Raw genomic sequence first — 17,576 nt, forward strand, 5'->3', positions numbered from 1 at the left:
CGTGCCCGCTCGCCTTTTACGGCGGAGTTGTTCACCCTGGAGCCGTTTGTACCCAGGTACACTCTGCCCCCTGTCGACAATCTCCATGGCGGACACCACACCCAACAGGTGTTTGGTCAAATGACATTGAGCCTTTTTTCAAATGCTATGTCGTTTTTTAGAGTATGAAGGATGGTGAGCTACTCGACAATGGAGGATGAGTTGTTGTGCGATTCGTGGCTGGCTGTATCCACGGATTTCGTAGGCAGGAGCAGAGAGGAGCCCTTCTGGGAGCAAGTGCATGAAAAGTTTCACACATAAAAGTACATTGCGCCCTATGACATGTACATCATTCAACAATGCAATGTGAAGTCGTTGTCGTATCGCTGGCACGCTATCTAGATTTGCGTCACCAAGTACTGCAACATGGTTCGTCGGCTCGAGGCAAGTTGGCCATTGCACGCGGCAGAGGACGAGATCGTAAGTTTTACTTCCTCTTGCTCAACTTGTTGATTGATTCATTCACTCAAATTGGTCTACACGTCATATATAGTCCGCACGCGTTGTCGTGGTGTATCACAGGACAGAGGAATGGGTATTTACGTACACACACTGTTGGATGAAGCTGAAGGGAATATGCATGGGACGACATGATCCGTTGATGAAAAACTTGTTAGACATCTGGTTTATCTAGTCGAATTTGAGACATTGCTGTACTAGACTTATTTACATGTTACGTGTGGATGATTTATGCTATTTTTTATCCAAATTTCGATGAATATGGGCCGGTTTGCATGAGTTTCCTTCGGTTAGTTAAAATACGGAACGTGGCGTCCTCCCGCATCCAGCCAGCTGATTAGAATCATTTTCTGCAGATAACCAGAACCTTGGGCTTCATTCCGGTTCGGGTTGAGACGTCTCCAATCCGACACGCCCTTAATCTCGTCTTCATTCCAACTTAAACGCATTCGTGGTAGAGCATCACACTCACACAGCGATGAAGACAAGCTCCCCATACTGACAGCCAGCAGTGCCCAGATTAAGCTCTATAAATGAAATTAGCCCTCATTTATGCAACTCCCCATCACTTGCTCTATCTCGAGTTAGTGACACAAGAATATTTCCCTGTGCAGTCTTGTGCTAGATGCCGTGTCTGCCAGGAATGGCCGACGGCGTCCTTCTGACAACCGCGCCGGCAGCGCTAACACTGGTGTTCTTGCTGTTCTTCGGCGCCGCGCACGGTCAGCTTCAGATGGGGTTCTACTCCGACTCCTGCCCCGGCGCCGAGGACATCGTCACCGCCGCCGTCCAGGAGGCCGCCGCCTCCGACGCCACCATCCTCCCCGCCCTCGTCCGCCTCCAGTTCCACGACTGCTTCGTCAGAGTGAGCGCAGATAGCCAGGCTGAATGGCCCATGCAGTTAGCCGTGTCGATGTCAGGGTAGCAGTGAGCGAGTGATTCAAGTGCGTGGCTGCTGCAGGGATGCGACGCGTCGGTGCTGATCACGAGCGCGGGCAACGCCGCGGAGGTGAACAACAACAAGCACCAGGGCCTCCGCGGCCTGGACGTGGTTGACCGCGCCAAGGCGGAGCTCGAGGAGCAGTGCCCCGGCGTCGTCTCCTGCGCCGACATCATCGCTCTCGCCTCACGCGACGCCATAGCCATGGTACGTACGTCATGTTAACACGAGGTGTTCGACTCGTGCCGCATGCACGCTGTGTTTGTCTGTAGTCTTGTCGGGAACTCGTGATGCGCGGTGCCACTGACGATCGAGATGCTGCTTGTCTTTGTCTGACGCGCGCCATAGCAGACCAACGGGCCGTCGTTCGAGGTGCCGACGGGGCGGCGCGACGGGCTGTCGTCGAACGTGCGCGACGCCGACGTGCTGCCGGACGTGAGCGACTCCATCCAGGTGCTCCGCTCCAAGTTCGCCGCCAGCGGCCTCAACGACCGCGACCTCGTTCTCCTCACAGGTACGTACATCGCTCACGTAGTGCGTACGCGCGCGCATGCACGTCACACGCTGACACGCGACGGCGTCCTCCGCCGCGACATGCAAATGCAGCGGCGCACACGATCGGCACGACGGCGTGCTTCTTCGTCAAGGATCGGCTGTACAGCTACCCACTGCCGGGCGGCCGCACGGGGTCGGACCCGTCGATCCCGGCGGCGTTCCTGTCGGAGCTCAAGGCCCGGTGCGCGCCCGGCGACTTCAACACGCGCGTACCGCTGGACCGCGGCAGCCAGGGCACGTTCGACGACTCCATCCTCCGCAACATCCGCGCGGGCCTCGTCCCCATCGCCTCCGACGCGGCGCTCGAGGCCAGCAACGCCACCGGCGCGCTCGTCGGCGCCTACCTCGGCGCGGCGTCTTCCAGCTTCTCGCAGGATTTTGTGGCCGCCATGATCAAGATGGGCACCATCGGCGCCATCACCGGCGACGCCGGGGAGATCAGAGACGAGTGTTCGGCGTTCAACACGAACTGATCGACACGTCATTCCTATAATTCATACGAATGATCGCATTCATATTACTGTAAATCTCTCGCGGAAACATGAATTCATTCAGATAAAATTAAGTAAATTGGCATGATTTCTCCTCTGTATGTGGTGGGATTTAGATTGCATTTTCATCGGATTGACGGACGAGTTGTTAACAACGTGTTTGATTTCTAGTGGCAAGAACATGCAGCAATTAATGCGCAATGCAAAGGAAACAAAAATCGCAGAAAAGATGAGAATGGGAGTACGTACTCCGGATTAAGTAGCGGCGTGTTGGTTTGAGCTGTCTATATTCGGTGCCGATTTAATGTTCTCAAGGAAAATATGGCGCCCATGCATGCATGTGATTGCACTGTGTACTCCAACTGTGTCATAATCATGCATCGCACAGTACTACAAAGTACAAACTTATCACAGGAACAGTGGTAAGAGTACCAAATGGCGGTGAGTGAGTGTATGGTTACTATTGACGTATCTGCCTTCATCAGTTAATCACCGCCGGAGGGTGCTGCCTCCAGCTAAAAATACTGAATAGATGCAGTGCCATCTGAAAACTTCATGAATTTATAGTTATTTTTATTGCAAAATAACTTCTGCATTACTCAAAACTTAGGAATTACAATCACATATTCCAAGACATCCCATGGATCAGAACCTAGCCATACAACAATTCGGCATTGAGATCTGCCAAAATTTGCATGGTGTATAGTTTATTATCCAAAGATCTGAATTTAACATTATAAAGTAAATCCCATGCATTACACATGTTCTTGTAAAACCAAAACTCATTGAAATCTTTCTCCATATGGACCCTTGCAATCGCTAGCCACCGGGTAGCATCCGTCGACGGGTGTTTCTCTTCCTTCAAGACCACATCATCGAAATCCTCGCGGTGCACCGGAGCACTAGCCTCTTCATCATAGGTCGCCTTCTGCACACCCAGCCCAACCAGATGCATCGAAAGTCATGACGTAACAAAACCCTAGCACCTGATCCAGCCGTCGAGGGACCCCACAACTGATCGCCAAGGTCTGGCAGTGTCACAAAGGATGCCCCTTAATCAGTCCGAGCAAGAACTACCGTCGGGGAAGATCAGACGGGAGGAGATTGCTTGACGACAACTATGGGAGCACGAGGAGATAAGCTGGCAAGAGGGAACGGCATGTGATTGCCGAGCTATAAATTTGTAGTATTATTTGATAGAGATGGCGAAGGGCCATCATGTGAGAATCTAATAAAGAGTGATGCTGATTGAACCAAACATAAATGGAAAATCCAACTGCATACGCAATGGATGGGCGCTCAAAACTCAAGTAGTGTATCGATCCAGTAAGCATTTTCTCCGTTCCTAAATATTTGTTTTTCTAGAGATTTCAACAAATAACTACATACGAAGCAAAATGAGTTAATCTACACTCTAAAATATATCTATATACATCCGTATGTAGTAATTCATTTAAAATCTCTAAAAAGATAAATATTAAGGAACGGAGGGAGTAGCACAAACGAAATAACTGTGTTTAACTTTCACCAAAGTTAAGGCTGTAAATAGTGCAATTTCATGCATGGTACTCTCAACTTTTAGGTGGCCGTGATTCATCAAAAATTAACAAAAGCGTACAAAGATGTGGTGGACAACATAATGAGCGCATGCAACTACTGGTACCTCCATTGCCCGTGCGGAGCAAAAATTGAGTAACAACACTTGAGGCTCTGGAAAACTTTTTTAAGTTGTTTGTACTTTTTTTACATTTTACATACGTACATTTTGTTACTACGGCGCACGAGCAGGATTTGCGGCCGCAGTTTACTTGTGCACGTCACGTGGGCGTGTAGCACGTCCATCCAGTGGTGCACGCACACCGATGAGTGGGTGCATGCATGCGTTGCCGGCGGCCGCTGGCTGACGGCGCTAGAGGCTGCCCTGTCGGTGGCAAGTTGCGCGCTCCGGTGTGCTCACGGTCACGGGGCTCGGCATTTGCACACAACGCGACACGGCCGGCGTCACGGGCGGGAGGGATCGGCTGGCGATAGAACGGCTACCAAGTTCAAAACTTCAAGGGCGTGTTTGGTTGTATGCAGCGATTTTACCTGCATTATATGTGTTCTTTTACGAGTCTGTCTGAAATAAAACAGCCTAAAAATCAGCATCTACACATAATTTGGTTGTTCGTATCTAGGTTGGCTGCATTAGAGAATCAATATTGACCCGTTGTTTGGTTGGCCGCGTTGCAGTAGGCACACAAATCACACACCGTTTGGTTGCATAAGGTGTTGTCACCACTTCTCATTAGTGATGATCTTACCACATATATAATCTAAACATAGTTTCAATCCTGGCTAGAAAACAAATCGCAATTGATCCTAAGTACTAACAAATGACAGTACAGATTATTAAGACTCATATGGCTGAATAGAGGAAAATTCATCGACGCTAACTAGGTGAAAGTTTATCCTCTTCCTCTTCTTCTTTCGCTGTTGTTTCTTCTTCTTCTAGCGCCCGCAGCTCGCCTTCGTGGACCGCGGCCCAGTGCTACTTGACACGCACTTTGTCAGTTTTTTTTTCATTTGACTGTTAGGTCATTGACGAGTTGACCAATTGACATTTGTAAAAAAAGTTTGTACATTTAGAAAATGTTCACTTATTTTAAAGAGTTCACGATTTTGATTTTGAATAAAGTTCATGAATTCATAAAAAATATTATCATTTTAAAAAAACTCAAGATTTTAAATTTGAAAAAGCTGTGAATTTAGAAAAGTTCATGAAATCGAATGAAGTTCGCTCATTTGAAAAAAATAAGTTTACTAATTCGAAAAAGTTCATGAATTTTGAAAAATGTTCGCGCATCTGAAACAAAGTTCACTAATATGAGAAAAAAATGTGGATTTGATAAAAATGTTCATGAATTTGATAAAGTTCATAAAGTTGAAAAAAGTTCATGATTTGAAGAAAAAACACAAAAAAGGAAAAACCTCTAAGGAAAACCGGCCAAACAAACACATTGAACCAACAGGAAAAAACGGCTGAAAGCTACTACTCCCTCTATTACAAAATATAATGTGCACACGCTTCCCAAGGTTCAGTTTTGACCATAAATTTAACCAACGAGACCAACTGCGGCGGGAGAAAAAATTATATAATTGGAAACTTCTTTCGAACACGAATTCACTGATATAATTTTTGCTCTCGCCGCAATCGGTCTTGATAGTTAAATTTACGGTCAAAGTTGAACCACGAGATAGAGAAAGCACTACATTGTGAAATGGAGGAAGTACTCCCTCCGTTCCAAAATAGTATAAAGTTGGAAGGAATAGAAGCTTCCTAAAACAAGATGTAAAAACCAATTCGGCAGCCAGATACCCGCTCGAGCTTCGCGTTCGCGCGTAACGCTTTGTATGGGCCAGTCCATATATAATCTATGGAATGGGGGTGTGCGCTCTATACCATTATAAAATCACTAATTTAAGAGTACTCATCGCAAAGATCATTTCACCTTCTTAGATTGTGGGGCGCTGTATGTGCGTTACTTGTCGTAACCTGAGAGTTTTCTCATTTTTAATAGATCCGTTTATTCAAAATCTTTTATCTGTTAAACTGTGCGTCCGAATCTCGAACCGTTTTTACCATTGAATTCCTCGCATTGAGATCTTCAAAACTAGATTCATGTTGATAGATTTTAACAAAAAAATCCATGAAAAAAACCGAATGAAAAACCCGAATCAAAAGCATGTCTTCTCGTTTTCAAAAGAGGCGCGACCGTGCCTCTCGCGAAATCACAACAACCGTGCCTCTCAAGAAAGAAAGAAAAACAGAAAACATGTTTTTTCCTTTCCGAAAGAGACACGGCCGTGCCTCTCGCGAAATCACAACCGTGTCTCTTGCGGAAGCAAAACCGTGCCTCTCGTGAAAGGAAAAAAAACAAATATGCATTTTTTTATTTCCGAAAGGCACGACTGTGCCTCTCGCGGAAGCAAAATCGTGCCTCTTGCGAAAGAAAAAACCCAGAAAACATGTTTTTTTCATTTCCAAGAGGCATGGTCGTGCTTCTCGAGGAAGCAAAAAGAAAAAAGAAAATGTGTTTTTTCACGCAATTTTTTTTTCGTTTTTTTACCCAAAAGCTAAGAAAGACCGATGAAAAAACAAAACGTCGAAAAAAACTAAAACAAAAACCGTTTAAAAACCGAAAACACATGCAGAAAATCAAAAATAACAAAAAGCGAATGGAGCGCTCAGAGCGCGACACATGGCGGGGCGATTGAAAGCGCGCCAAGTGACGTTAATGGTTGCGAGGCTCCAGAATGAGCGCTCGTCAACTAGTTGCTCCTGTACCATTTTAACGGACACCGAAGGCGCCAACTAGAAAATGCGAAAAATTTACCGTGCAATCGCTAGGGATAGCCTCGTATGCGAGGCCCAATGGGAAGGAGAGAGGCCAGTGTTTTTTTTTGGTTATATATACCCCTATATAATATGCGAATAACTTTGAAAGATGATTGTTATATAAAGCTAATCCGACGGTGCAGAGATGGCAAATCCGAGCACTGCTAGCCGTTGGATATCATCTACATTTCACCAGATTTTGCCACATGTATAATCTAGAAAACTCCATGGTTAAACTTAAGCATAATGCACGAACCTCAAACACACAAGCATTTCTCCTTTGTTCTAGAATCTTTGTATCATAGTTGCTCAATTTTTTTCTAGATGAATTGCCATTATTTGTTTTTACTTTATGCTTTACAACGCACAATTTCATGAATCTTAAAATAGATTAGCTTTTCTATAAAATTAATTGATTTTGAATGAGATGAACTATAAAAATTAAACGAACATCTACATCATCATATATGACTCAAAACTTACATACTATAATGTGGTATTTATTCATATTTTGTTGCCAAATCCCATACGTGCAATGCAAGTGTACCTTACTAGTTGGTAGTGGTTTCTTAAGCAGCTTCTTCCGTTTTGTGTCAGGGTGATATTTTCTAGTCTTTCTTTCCATTTTATTCCACCAGCTTTCCACTTGTTGTTCCTTTTCCATTTTATTTATTTCCTCTTCCTTTTATATTTTTCTTTCTTTTGAAAATGTTCATGAGTATTTTTTAGATGTTCATGATTTTCGGATAAAATGATCACCTATTATGACAAAAACCTCATGCATTCGAAAAAAAATACTCAAAATATTTACTTATTTAAAAAATTGTTTACATTTAAGAAACCATAATTGCAGAAAAATCATAATTATTCCAGAATGTAACTTTTTCTATATAATGTTCACAAATTTCTAAAATTACAATTTTTATAAATTGTTCGCATAATGTTCAGACATTTTTTTTAAAAGTTCACACATGTGGATAAAAATATCCACTAAATTTCAAAATGTTCATATGCCCTTTCTAAAAAATGACTGTGCAACTCTATATAGTGAATGGAGTAAATGGAGAAGAATATTAAAACTCAAAAGATTACAGTGCTCGATAACAGAAACAATGACAAGCGCCTAACATATGAGAGACCTTGATGGCGCACATGGCGCGTCATGGGCATGTCATTTGGGTTCGACCGTTTCTTCTAGATTGAGTGTTTTTTCTTGGTTTGCTCTTGTTTCTGTGCCGGTTTTTGAAAATGAAACAACTATGTTTAACATTTGAACAAACATTTATGTACATATTTTGAACAAACATTTGTAGAGAAATGGCAAATGAAACTACCATGGAACGTGCAATACAAAGTGTCATTTTGCACCTACAATAAAGCTGTCATGACCTACTCAATGAAATTACCATGACCCTTGATGTTTTTGGCCATAGCAAATTATGATTTTGATGCCATGGAAACTTATCTTCATTTCTTCAAAAGCATGGCATTTTTGTAAAAGTAACATGGCATTTTTTTAAGAACTTGTCAAAATTATTAATAACATCATGACATTTTTTATTATTAACATGTAGTTTTTATTATTAAAATATCAGCATTTTTATCTATAGCACGCCAAATTTATTTTTAATGGCATGCCAATTTTGTTTTTGATTCATGGCAAATTTTTGCTTTTTGTGTTTTTTTTTTACACCAAGAGATACACAACATGGTGATTTTAGTTTTTGCATCATGGCATTTTATTACTTAAGAGCGTGGTACTTTTACAATTAAGAGCATGGCATTTTATTATCTATAGCATGGTAAATATATTTTTAAATGCATAGAAATTTTAATTTTTGAATCATGACACTTTAGTTTGTGTGTTTTTGGTTTTGACAAAGAAAACACACATCATGGCAATTTTAATATTTGTATCATGGCATTATTTTTAATGTTATGGAATTTTTATTGTGGAAAACATGAGAATTTTGTTATCTTATACACGAAAAATTTACTCTAAATTTTCTTAATAACAAAGAATTTTTTGCCATATCTTGAAACTGTTTGTTTTTAGCCCGTGGGAAAAATAAGAGAGAAGTGTTCCGAAACCATGGCAATTTTTTAATAAATTTCCATGGCATTTTTGTAAAAATAACATGACAGTTTTAGTAAGATCATGGCATTTTTATTATTGTGAGCATGGCAATTTAATTAATAAGATCGTGACATTTTTTATTGTTAAGAGCATGTCATTTTTAGTATTAAAGATCATGGCATTTTTTTCTATAGCATGGTAAATTTATTTTTAATGGCATGGCAATTTTAATTTCTGAATCATGGCTATTTTTGTGATTTTTTTTGACAATGAGAAATACAAAGTAGGACAATTTTAATATTTATATCATGCCAATTTATTATCTAAGAGCATAGGTTTTTTTCCTATTAAGAACATGGCATTTTCCTATATGTGGCATGGTAAATCTATTTTTTCAATGCATAGCAATTATAATTTTCTAATCACGGCAATTTTTTTGTGTGTTTTTTGTTTTGACAAAGAAAATACACACCATGATAATTTTAATATTTGTATCATGGTATTCACTGAGAAAAGCGCTCCGATAATGCGGTCCTAATCCCCGCAAAAAAAAGATAATGCGGTCCTAAAAACACGGGTCGTAGGAGAAAGAACATCCCCGACGCGCCTTGTCAAATTGATCAGGACTAAACAAACCCACACGCTCCTGTGGCGAGGATCGTTTCGTTTTCTCCGTCGATCAAAGCTGATATCGTCTTCAAAACCAGCAGTCGCTAAAAACTTATATCGTCGTCAAAACCAGCAGCTTGAGCTTTTGACAACCGTACGTGTCCATGCATGCCATGCACGGGCACGTGACTCCGGAAGTCGAATTTACCAAAACCACGCGCCGTAGCTAATCCGCAACCGTTCAGGTCGTCCTTCGTGCGCGCTCCTTCAAGTGGCCGCGCTGCGGCATGCACCGACCGTGGCTGCCAAGACTGGCCGCGGCGGTCGACGGTGACGAGACGAGACCGGGCTGGTTGAGCTCATGTATTAAATATTTGGTAAAAGTCTATTTCTCATCCCTAAATTATTGACTTGACTCACTTTTCTCTCTGAAAGACTAGCTAGGAGCTCCTAGAACTTGGTCTATGTTGATTAAACGAATTGGTAAACAAATTTCAACTCAGAGAAGACACGTCTGGAATAAACACCGACCGAGTAGTAAGAGCGAGCTAGCTCTGGTCGCATACATATATATCAGGGTTCAGACACAGGCTTAATTTTTTTTCTTTAGGTGCCCCTGCGTCCATATACGACAACATGCACGCATATACACTCATCCTCATGAATGTATATACACACATTTTATCTTTATGAGCACCTTCAAAAGACTGAGCTTATCTTTTTATATTAACAACATCGTCACAAACATCTCATGGTTAACGGACATGCCATGTCACTGAAAGAGTTGCACCAACAACAAATAACTGCACTTAGTAAGGTCTGCATGCATCTAATTTCTAGCATGTGCAAGAAAGATGCACTCGATACTCTCTGTCAGTTCTGAGTACTTTTCTCTACATGTTTTGACACTAAACCAACAGACCGGTTGATAGTGGCTGGCAACAACAAAGTACGTTAATTGCCGAAGGGAAATCCATAGCACATATGGAAAAATTGCCACGAACTTAAATTTAATAGCATGGACATCCGATCACGGTAAGAAACACATACTCTGGTAATGATCGCGGGAAATATCTGTTGCATCGGTGCTTGTGGTGCTACTGGTGCACCAGACCTCCGTAGCACATTTTAAAATGTTCTAAAAATGTGAAAACAATTGAGCACATTCACACAATATTAATGTTTGCTGTCACAAAAATGATAAATCTAACACTGAATAGTATGTAATGTAAGTTGGGCTTTAGACTTGGCCCATTACTACATTGATGTCAAATTTATCATTTTTATATATTGAGAAATGTTTCAAATTTTAATTTGAAATTTTACGACAACAAACGTTGATGCTGTGTGAATGTGCTTTTTTTTTTACATTTTTTTGAACAATTTAAAATGTGCTAGGAGTCGTTCCCGTGGCATGCATACGAAGTCGTCCACATCACTAGCAACCATGACAAAATGGGGTGAATAGTGCAGACAAGGTAGAATGATGCATCTACTATATACGAATCTATACGGTTGTACTACGCGAGATGGTAAAAGAGGAAGGCACGCATGCCATATCCTTTTCCCTGTCTTGAACTTAATTGGTACTGGTAGAATTCGAACAAAAAAAAAGTCTGAAACATGTGAGTCGGCGTGTTTGACCACATGCATGCTACGTTTTCACCTACGGCCAGGTATTCGATTTCACGTTTGAACAATTGAACGGCACTCGGAAGAACTTTTAATCCTAGGTTGGTGAGGCAAGCATTAATTACATGGACTCGGTGCAAGCCGACACGTACGGTAAACCCAAAGTCGGTGTAAAGAATTTTTCATAAATTTCGGTGTGAAGTCTGTTGTTCAGAAGTCTTCTCTTCGCGGGGTCGGTACAGCTAGAAAACCTGTTATTTTCGTGTAGCTGTGGCTGTGGGCGTGAACCAGCTCTGCACGTTTGTGCCGGCAACCTACGTTCGTCCATACGCTGATGTGCGGCGTTAAAACAACGAAACTTCTTCATTCCTGCCACCAGCGGCAACAAATGAGTTTTAGCTAGATATTGACCGGTAAACCTTTGACCGCTATTTTGGATATCTACAGCTCAGCAAACAAATTTAAACATATTTCACTATTTTAAAGGTTATCAAACCGTTTTAATAATACTCAAATTCTTCGCAGAAAATAATACTAAAATTAGTATCGTGAACTTTCTGTTGCGCCGGCATCTTCTAGTTCTTGCCCTGATGGCAACAGGAAAGTCTATAACTTGATCTAGCAAGCCTCCGTGGCTCACTGGATACGGGTTATGACGATGGAAGGTTGTCTCCGGGGGTCTAGCTACATATGCATGCATGCGTCGCGGGCAACTTGCTCGGCGCGCTACATGCCCGTTGTGTGAGGATCCGGCTTGCCTGCTCCCTTTCCATGCTCCCATCCGTGCTCCCACCTCATCCAACGGCTGTCTTTTTTTCTTTTTCCTTTCTAATCTAATCATCTCCCCCCCCTGATTTTAAGGAGGTGGGGCCGGGTCTTATTTTATTCCAATCAAATCAAGCCACGTATGCGGGAGCACGGATGGGCACACGAGAGGGGAGCAGGCAAGTCTCGTCCGTTGTGTGACATGGAGGAGGAAGATGACTTCAACGCGTTAATAACATGCAGTAATGCAGCACGTCTCTGGGGCTATGGCAAAAGTATGGCTGATATCCAGAAAAGAACTAATCATTAACACCGGAGAGGAATGGTTATTACATCTTCTACCATGTACTCCCTCCGTTCGGGTTTATTGAGCCCCGGATGAAAGGAGGCAGGGAGCGTGCCCACTCCTATTAGAGCATCTACAACCGGACCCCTTAAATTTGTCTCAAACGTCCGGGCAGACTGTCCGGTCATGATTTTTTGACTCAGACAGGCCTCTCAAACGGCCCTCAAACGACCAGGCTGACCGGTACCCTTCATATCCAGCCCAAATATGGGTCGCATATGGGGCTGCCCGGGCACACCGCCACGTCGGTCCCGGCTCATGCTGGCCCACCCGACCCCACTTACATTCGTCCCCATCCTCTCGTCGAAGCAAACCCTAGTCATTCCACTTCACTCCCCTCCACTCCCCACTATCACCCGAGCTCACCTCCGGCAGTTTGCGACCTTATCCGCCATGGCAGGCAGCGGATCGGACTTCGACCAGTCCGGATCCGTCGACTGGGGTGTCGTCCCGTGTGGGTTGGAGGTGGCAATGACAGTCCGCATTGCACTCCGCCGCTCTCGGGAGGACAGCGCCTGGCCGACAGACGGATCCGTCTGCCGCGACACCATAGCATCGGCTCACCGGGCGCTTGGGTCCTCTGGTGCTGGATCCTCGCGGTCCCAGCCGGAACACCTCTCCTTCTCCCTCACCGGTCGGGCAGAGTATGAGTCCCACCGGGAACGGGCGGCCCAGCGTGGGAATGAAAGGATAAGGGGCGTTGAGGCCCGTATCGTGGCGGAAATGGCGGCGGCGCGGGCGGCCGCAGAGGAGGAAGCCATCTGCGCCCGTATTGTGAGGAAACGACAGCGGAGGAACACGCGCGCCCTTGTCCGTGAGTAGAATCGGGCAGTCCATGCCATGGCCGGACTGCCACCGAAGGAGGAGAAGGAGGACAACGACAACGAGGACAGCTCCGGCGACGAGCAGATCCGGCTCGATCCATACTACGTCTTTGACCGGTACTTTCGCGAGAAGGACAACAAGGGCGCCGGGAAGGGCAAGGGCAGTCGTGGATGAACTCCACCATAGCTAAACATGCCAAATTTTGGTAGTCCGATGGCATGTTTAGTGTAGTGTGATGGAGTAGTCGGACGATGCGTGTGCGTCGACGTAGTTGCATGAGTTTGTATGGATTTGAGATATGGTAATTGAGGTGTCCGGATGTGGATTGAATTTTTCGAGGAGCGCGCGTCCGGTCAGTGGACGCATCCGGGCGCGTCCGTGGGCGTGTGAGGGGCCGGATTTGCCAAGTCCGGCTGTAGATGCTCTTAGGCCCCTTCATCGATATATTGTTCGTCTCGTCTTCTGAAGCGTACTACTAAATTTCATTGAGGCTACTTATAGTGGAGAGTACCATATACTAGCATCATGCACATGATACTAGTGTATGTATGATATTACCTTCATAGCCCATAGTATCATAGAGATCATATTTATTGTCATGCATAACACAAAGTAGTATAGCATTTAACATGATACTGTATCTACCTATGTTCCTCTAACCCCCTCTCTCTTCTTTAATTATCTGCCACATCAACATGTTTATTATTTTCGAGTGCATGATACCATCTAAGATACCACCACTATGGCTAGCCTGAAGGACTAGTACTCCTCGTAGCACAACGCCACGGCTAGCCAGGCAATGCATGCACTTCTAGTCCTTCGATTGGCGCATGCATGCACCATGCGACATCCAAGGCCGGGAGAAAGTAGCAGCATCACTGTGCGCGTGAGCTGGCGCCGGCTTCCAAAGCATCATAGCAATTACAATAGCAGGTTTATAACCCGCTTACATGCCAATTTTTTCTATGTGAAGAAGAGAGAGATGAAAAAATAAGATGAGTGGGCTCTGATGCAAGTGCCTAGCTATATGCGGATTCCTAGGTCGATACAATAAATATGAAGGGCGTGTTCGGAGGCTCTCCAGCTCCACGCTTCACCAATTCCTGGAGGGGAGCTGAACCGAACGAATTACCACCAAGAAGCTAGAAGCGAGAAGCTCAGCCAGACTCCAGTGTAAAAACGCGAAGCACCTAAGGCCCAGCTCCACCGATTTGGAAAAGGAGAAGTTCACCATATTTACAAGGTGCTGCCACCGCCAAGTCAATTTAGATCGAACCGGTACGCTCACTATAATAGATCGCTCCTCATTCCCTCGATTGAATCGGTACGAGGGCTCTTTCTCTCCTTGAACCGCCAAGTTGGGCTGCCTCCAACCGGCCCAAACTAGAGCCCAACCAGGCCAGCTAGCTCCCAGCTGGGCTGCAGCGCTGGGAGAAGCTACCCCGACACCGAACGGTTGAAAATCGCCAGGTGAAGCGAGAAGCTGGCTAGGGAAGCTGGTTTTGTGAAGTTCTGTGAAGTTGGATGAGATCAGAACAGGCCCGAAGAAAAAGATGGAGAGAAGATGAGAAAAGGTAGCACTCTTATAGCCAGTATAGCTAACCTTATTGTATGAGTGGCTATAAGTGGTGGCTCTATATGACATGGCAACCTCATATAGCCAGCATTTTGCTATACTATTAACCATGCTCTCATGAAATTAAATGGCTGCATTTTCAGGGAATTAATCATCTTGCCTTGGTACCTATGGTTTGGTCGAGGGCCTAATAAACTTGGATGGAGGTAGTACCCGTCTGATGTGCGAGAGATGATTAGTATGCTCATATTAAGGATCTGGCACCTCCACAATGAATTGACTCATGGTAAGGATACCTCCCCCCACCCCCACCCCCACCCAGCAGGAAGCACGGAAAATTTTCTTGTGCAGTTACCTCAGCTCTATCCGTCTGACTACGAAGTAGATTATCAGAGAAGAGGCTCCAACATATGTCTGTCCAGGCTCAGCAGGGTAAGGACCGGCATCCGGATCCTCCTTGGGTGTCGTCACTAGCGAATTGGCTTGCTTTGTCGGTCGATGGATCATTTTCCCCAGAGGAAGGATCGGTTGGTGCATGAATGATCCTCCGAGATCATGGAGGTGTTGTTATTTTTGCAGCATGTTAGTTGTTGTTCTTCTGCAATAATGCACTTGAAGCTGAGATAAAGGCACTCATGATTGGAATGTCACTTGCCCTCCAATGGTCGTCCCTTCCGATTCTAGTGCAATTTGATTTGGTGGGTGCCCTCTCTGCAATGAAGGATGCTTTTCTTGACAAATTGCCATACGGTCAACTGGATAAGGAAATCAAGCATTTTATGCTAGATAGGGAGTTTAAACATGCCAATGTCACTAGATCTCAAAACAGGGTTTCATGTTGTCTTGTTAATTATGCTTGTAAGACACGTAGCACCGCCTGTTGGTTGCATTGTGGCCCCCTTTCATTCATAATCTTGTGTTAGCAGATTGCAGCCCTGATTCTATGGAATAAAAATCCCTTTTACTCGCAAAAAGAAAAATTAGTAGCATGTTTTTCCTTGACACGGCACCCTTTTCCATAAGAGCATGTAAACCGTTATATGTCCCCACAAAAAGAGTAGCATACTATATGTGATCTTATAGATCAATGAGACAACCACCTAGAGGCTTGAAAGACAAAGATATATGTTAGCAAATATGCTAATAGAACATTGCAGAAAGTAGACTTAGCGTGTCTACCACAAGCTCGAACTACCTGTTGCATGCCTTGTGGCATGCATTCGTAGGAGTTTTACACTAGAAAATGGCCGGTGTAATAATCCCATTTGGTCCGGGTTGTGTTTCGTAGGCCTGCTTTCTTTCTTTTCTTTTCCATTTTGTCCATGCTGTCACGCCTTGTACCTTGTATAAAAAATATCCCCATCGATGAATTTACCAGCTTTCTTTCGACGATAGAAAATACTGTTTAATCGGTATACGGGATTTAAAGAAAACGAAATACAAGTCAAGAATATGATTAATTTGCGTACCAACATGTGGTTGGATGGTTAGGAGGACAGTGATATCCCCAATCCATCGGACTTGGCATTGGGGCTTGTATTTTTTTGGATTTATTTCAGACCTTCTGGCGATGTGCGTTCAGTGAGAGGAGATGTTTTCATCGACAACGAATGTGTCCGTGGCGACTTCGTTAATCTCAACATGATATACCGGCAGTCTCTCGGAGGTGCTCTTAGAGATAAAGTGTGCGTGCGTGCGTTCATAAGGGTGAGTGTATGCTCGTGTATGTGAGCGACTTCAAGTGTAATGTGTTCAAATGAAAAAGAATATATCTTTTTAATATGATTAGTTCCAAATAAGAAAGGCTCCCCCCCTCTCCTCCCCTCCCCTCCCGCGACGCGCCGGCGCGCGCCCGGAGGGCTTCCTGCAGCCGCGGCCCTCGGCCCCGCCTCCCTCCCCTTCCCCCCGCCGTCGCCGGCGAGCTCCGTCGGGCAAAGCCCGGGGGGCGCGGCGGCGGCGGGGCCCTCCTTCCCCGTCCGCTTGGGGGCGCCGGCGCAGGGCGGCTCCTTCAAGTGGCGGCTCTGGACGTCCGCGGGATCCAGCGGCGCGGTGGCTGTTTCGCGGGGCGGCGGGGTGATCTGCTGGTGGCGGCGCTCCGGCGGCCCTTGTTTTGCGCGCGGGGCGGCTGCGGTGCTCCCGTCTCGGGAGGTGGCGCGCAACCGGTCTCTTGCCGGATCCGGCCGGATCTGGCATTGAGGGCCGGCCGGCGGCGCCTGGCTCCGGTGGTGCGTGCCCGGCGGCTCCGGCGCTTGGAGCTCGCCGGGCGAAGCGGGTAGGGCAGCGGCTGGGCGTGGCCGCTGCTTCGGCCGTGGGCGAGGCAGGGGTAGGTCTCGATGGTGGCCTACCGGGGTCGTGGCGGCTTCACGGTGGCTCGATGGATCTGCCCGCGGCAACGGCCGGCTTCTCTGGCGTCGGTTTGTCTGTGTTCGGGCCTCTCGACCTTCACCCCATCTCCTCGTCGCCCGGGCGCTACCCCATCAATGGGCTGGTCCTCTCCCAGCTGCGGTCCACCGCTCGTCTCGCGCCCGATGCCGCAGGACCGAGCTCGTCTCGCGCACGATGCAGCGGGACCAAGCTCGTCTCGCGCACGGTGCAGCAGGACTGACCTCGTCCCCCTCTCCGTGTTGCAGGACCGAGCTCGTCTCGCTCTTGGGACAGCAGGATGGGTCGGTGGATGCCAGTTCTGGCCGACCCTTTGGGTCTCTACGATGGGGGTTGCCCAGGGGCGCGAAAGGTGGGACCTTTCCGCTCATCCCTTTCGTTGGGGTGCGGCGGGTCTCGGGTGAGGTGGTGTCGAGGTCTTGGATGCTGAGGCGGCGGCCTTGGTGGTGGTTGAGCGGTGCTCTTGGGCAGAGCCCGTGCCTTGGTGCTGCCCGGTCACCAT

The 17,576-nt window shown here is 45.8% G+C and overlaps 1 protein-coding gene across 2 annotated transcripts; it reads left to right on the forward strand.

Moving 5' to 3' along the window:
• The first annotated feature begins 911 nt into the window (after positions 1-911).
• On the forward strand, positions 912-2,585 carry LOC147986012 (peroxidase 43-like). Of its 2 annotated transcripts, none has more exons than XM_087544409.1 (4): positions 912-1,363; positions 1,460-1,645; positions 1,787-1,952; positions 2,045-2,585. In XM_087544409.1, the coding sequence occupies exons 1-4, from the start codon at positions 1,124-1,126 to the stop codon at positions 2,464-2,466; spliced, it is 1,014 nt and encodes a 337-aa protein (XP_087400535.1). In that variant the 5' UTR covers positions 912-1,123; the 3' UTR covers positions 2,467-2,585. The 2 variants fall into 2 exon arrangements, with proteins under 2 accessions (XP_087400535.1, XP_087400536.1); XM_087544410.1 differs by having other exon boundaries at positions 919-1,363; positions 1,790-1,952.
• The last annotated feature ends 14,991 nt before the right edge of the window (positions 2,586-17,576 follow it).

This window comes from Triticum urartu, chromosome 2A (assembly GCF_056163025.1).
Source record: "Triticum urartu cultivar PI428250 chromosome 2A, HENAU_Tu73, whole genome shotgun sequence".
NCBI lineage: Eukaryota > Viridiplantae > Streptophyta > Magnoliopsida > Poales > Poaceae > Triticum > Triticum urartu.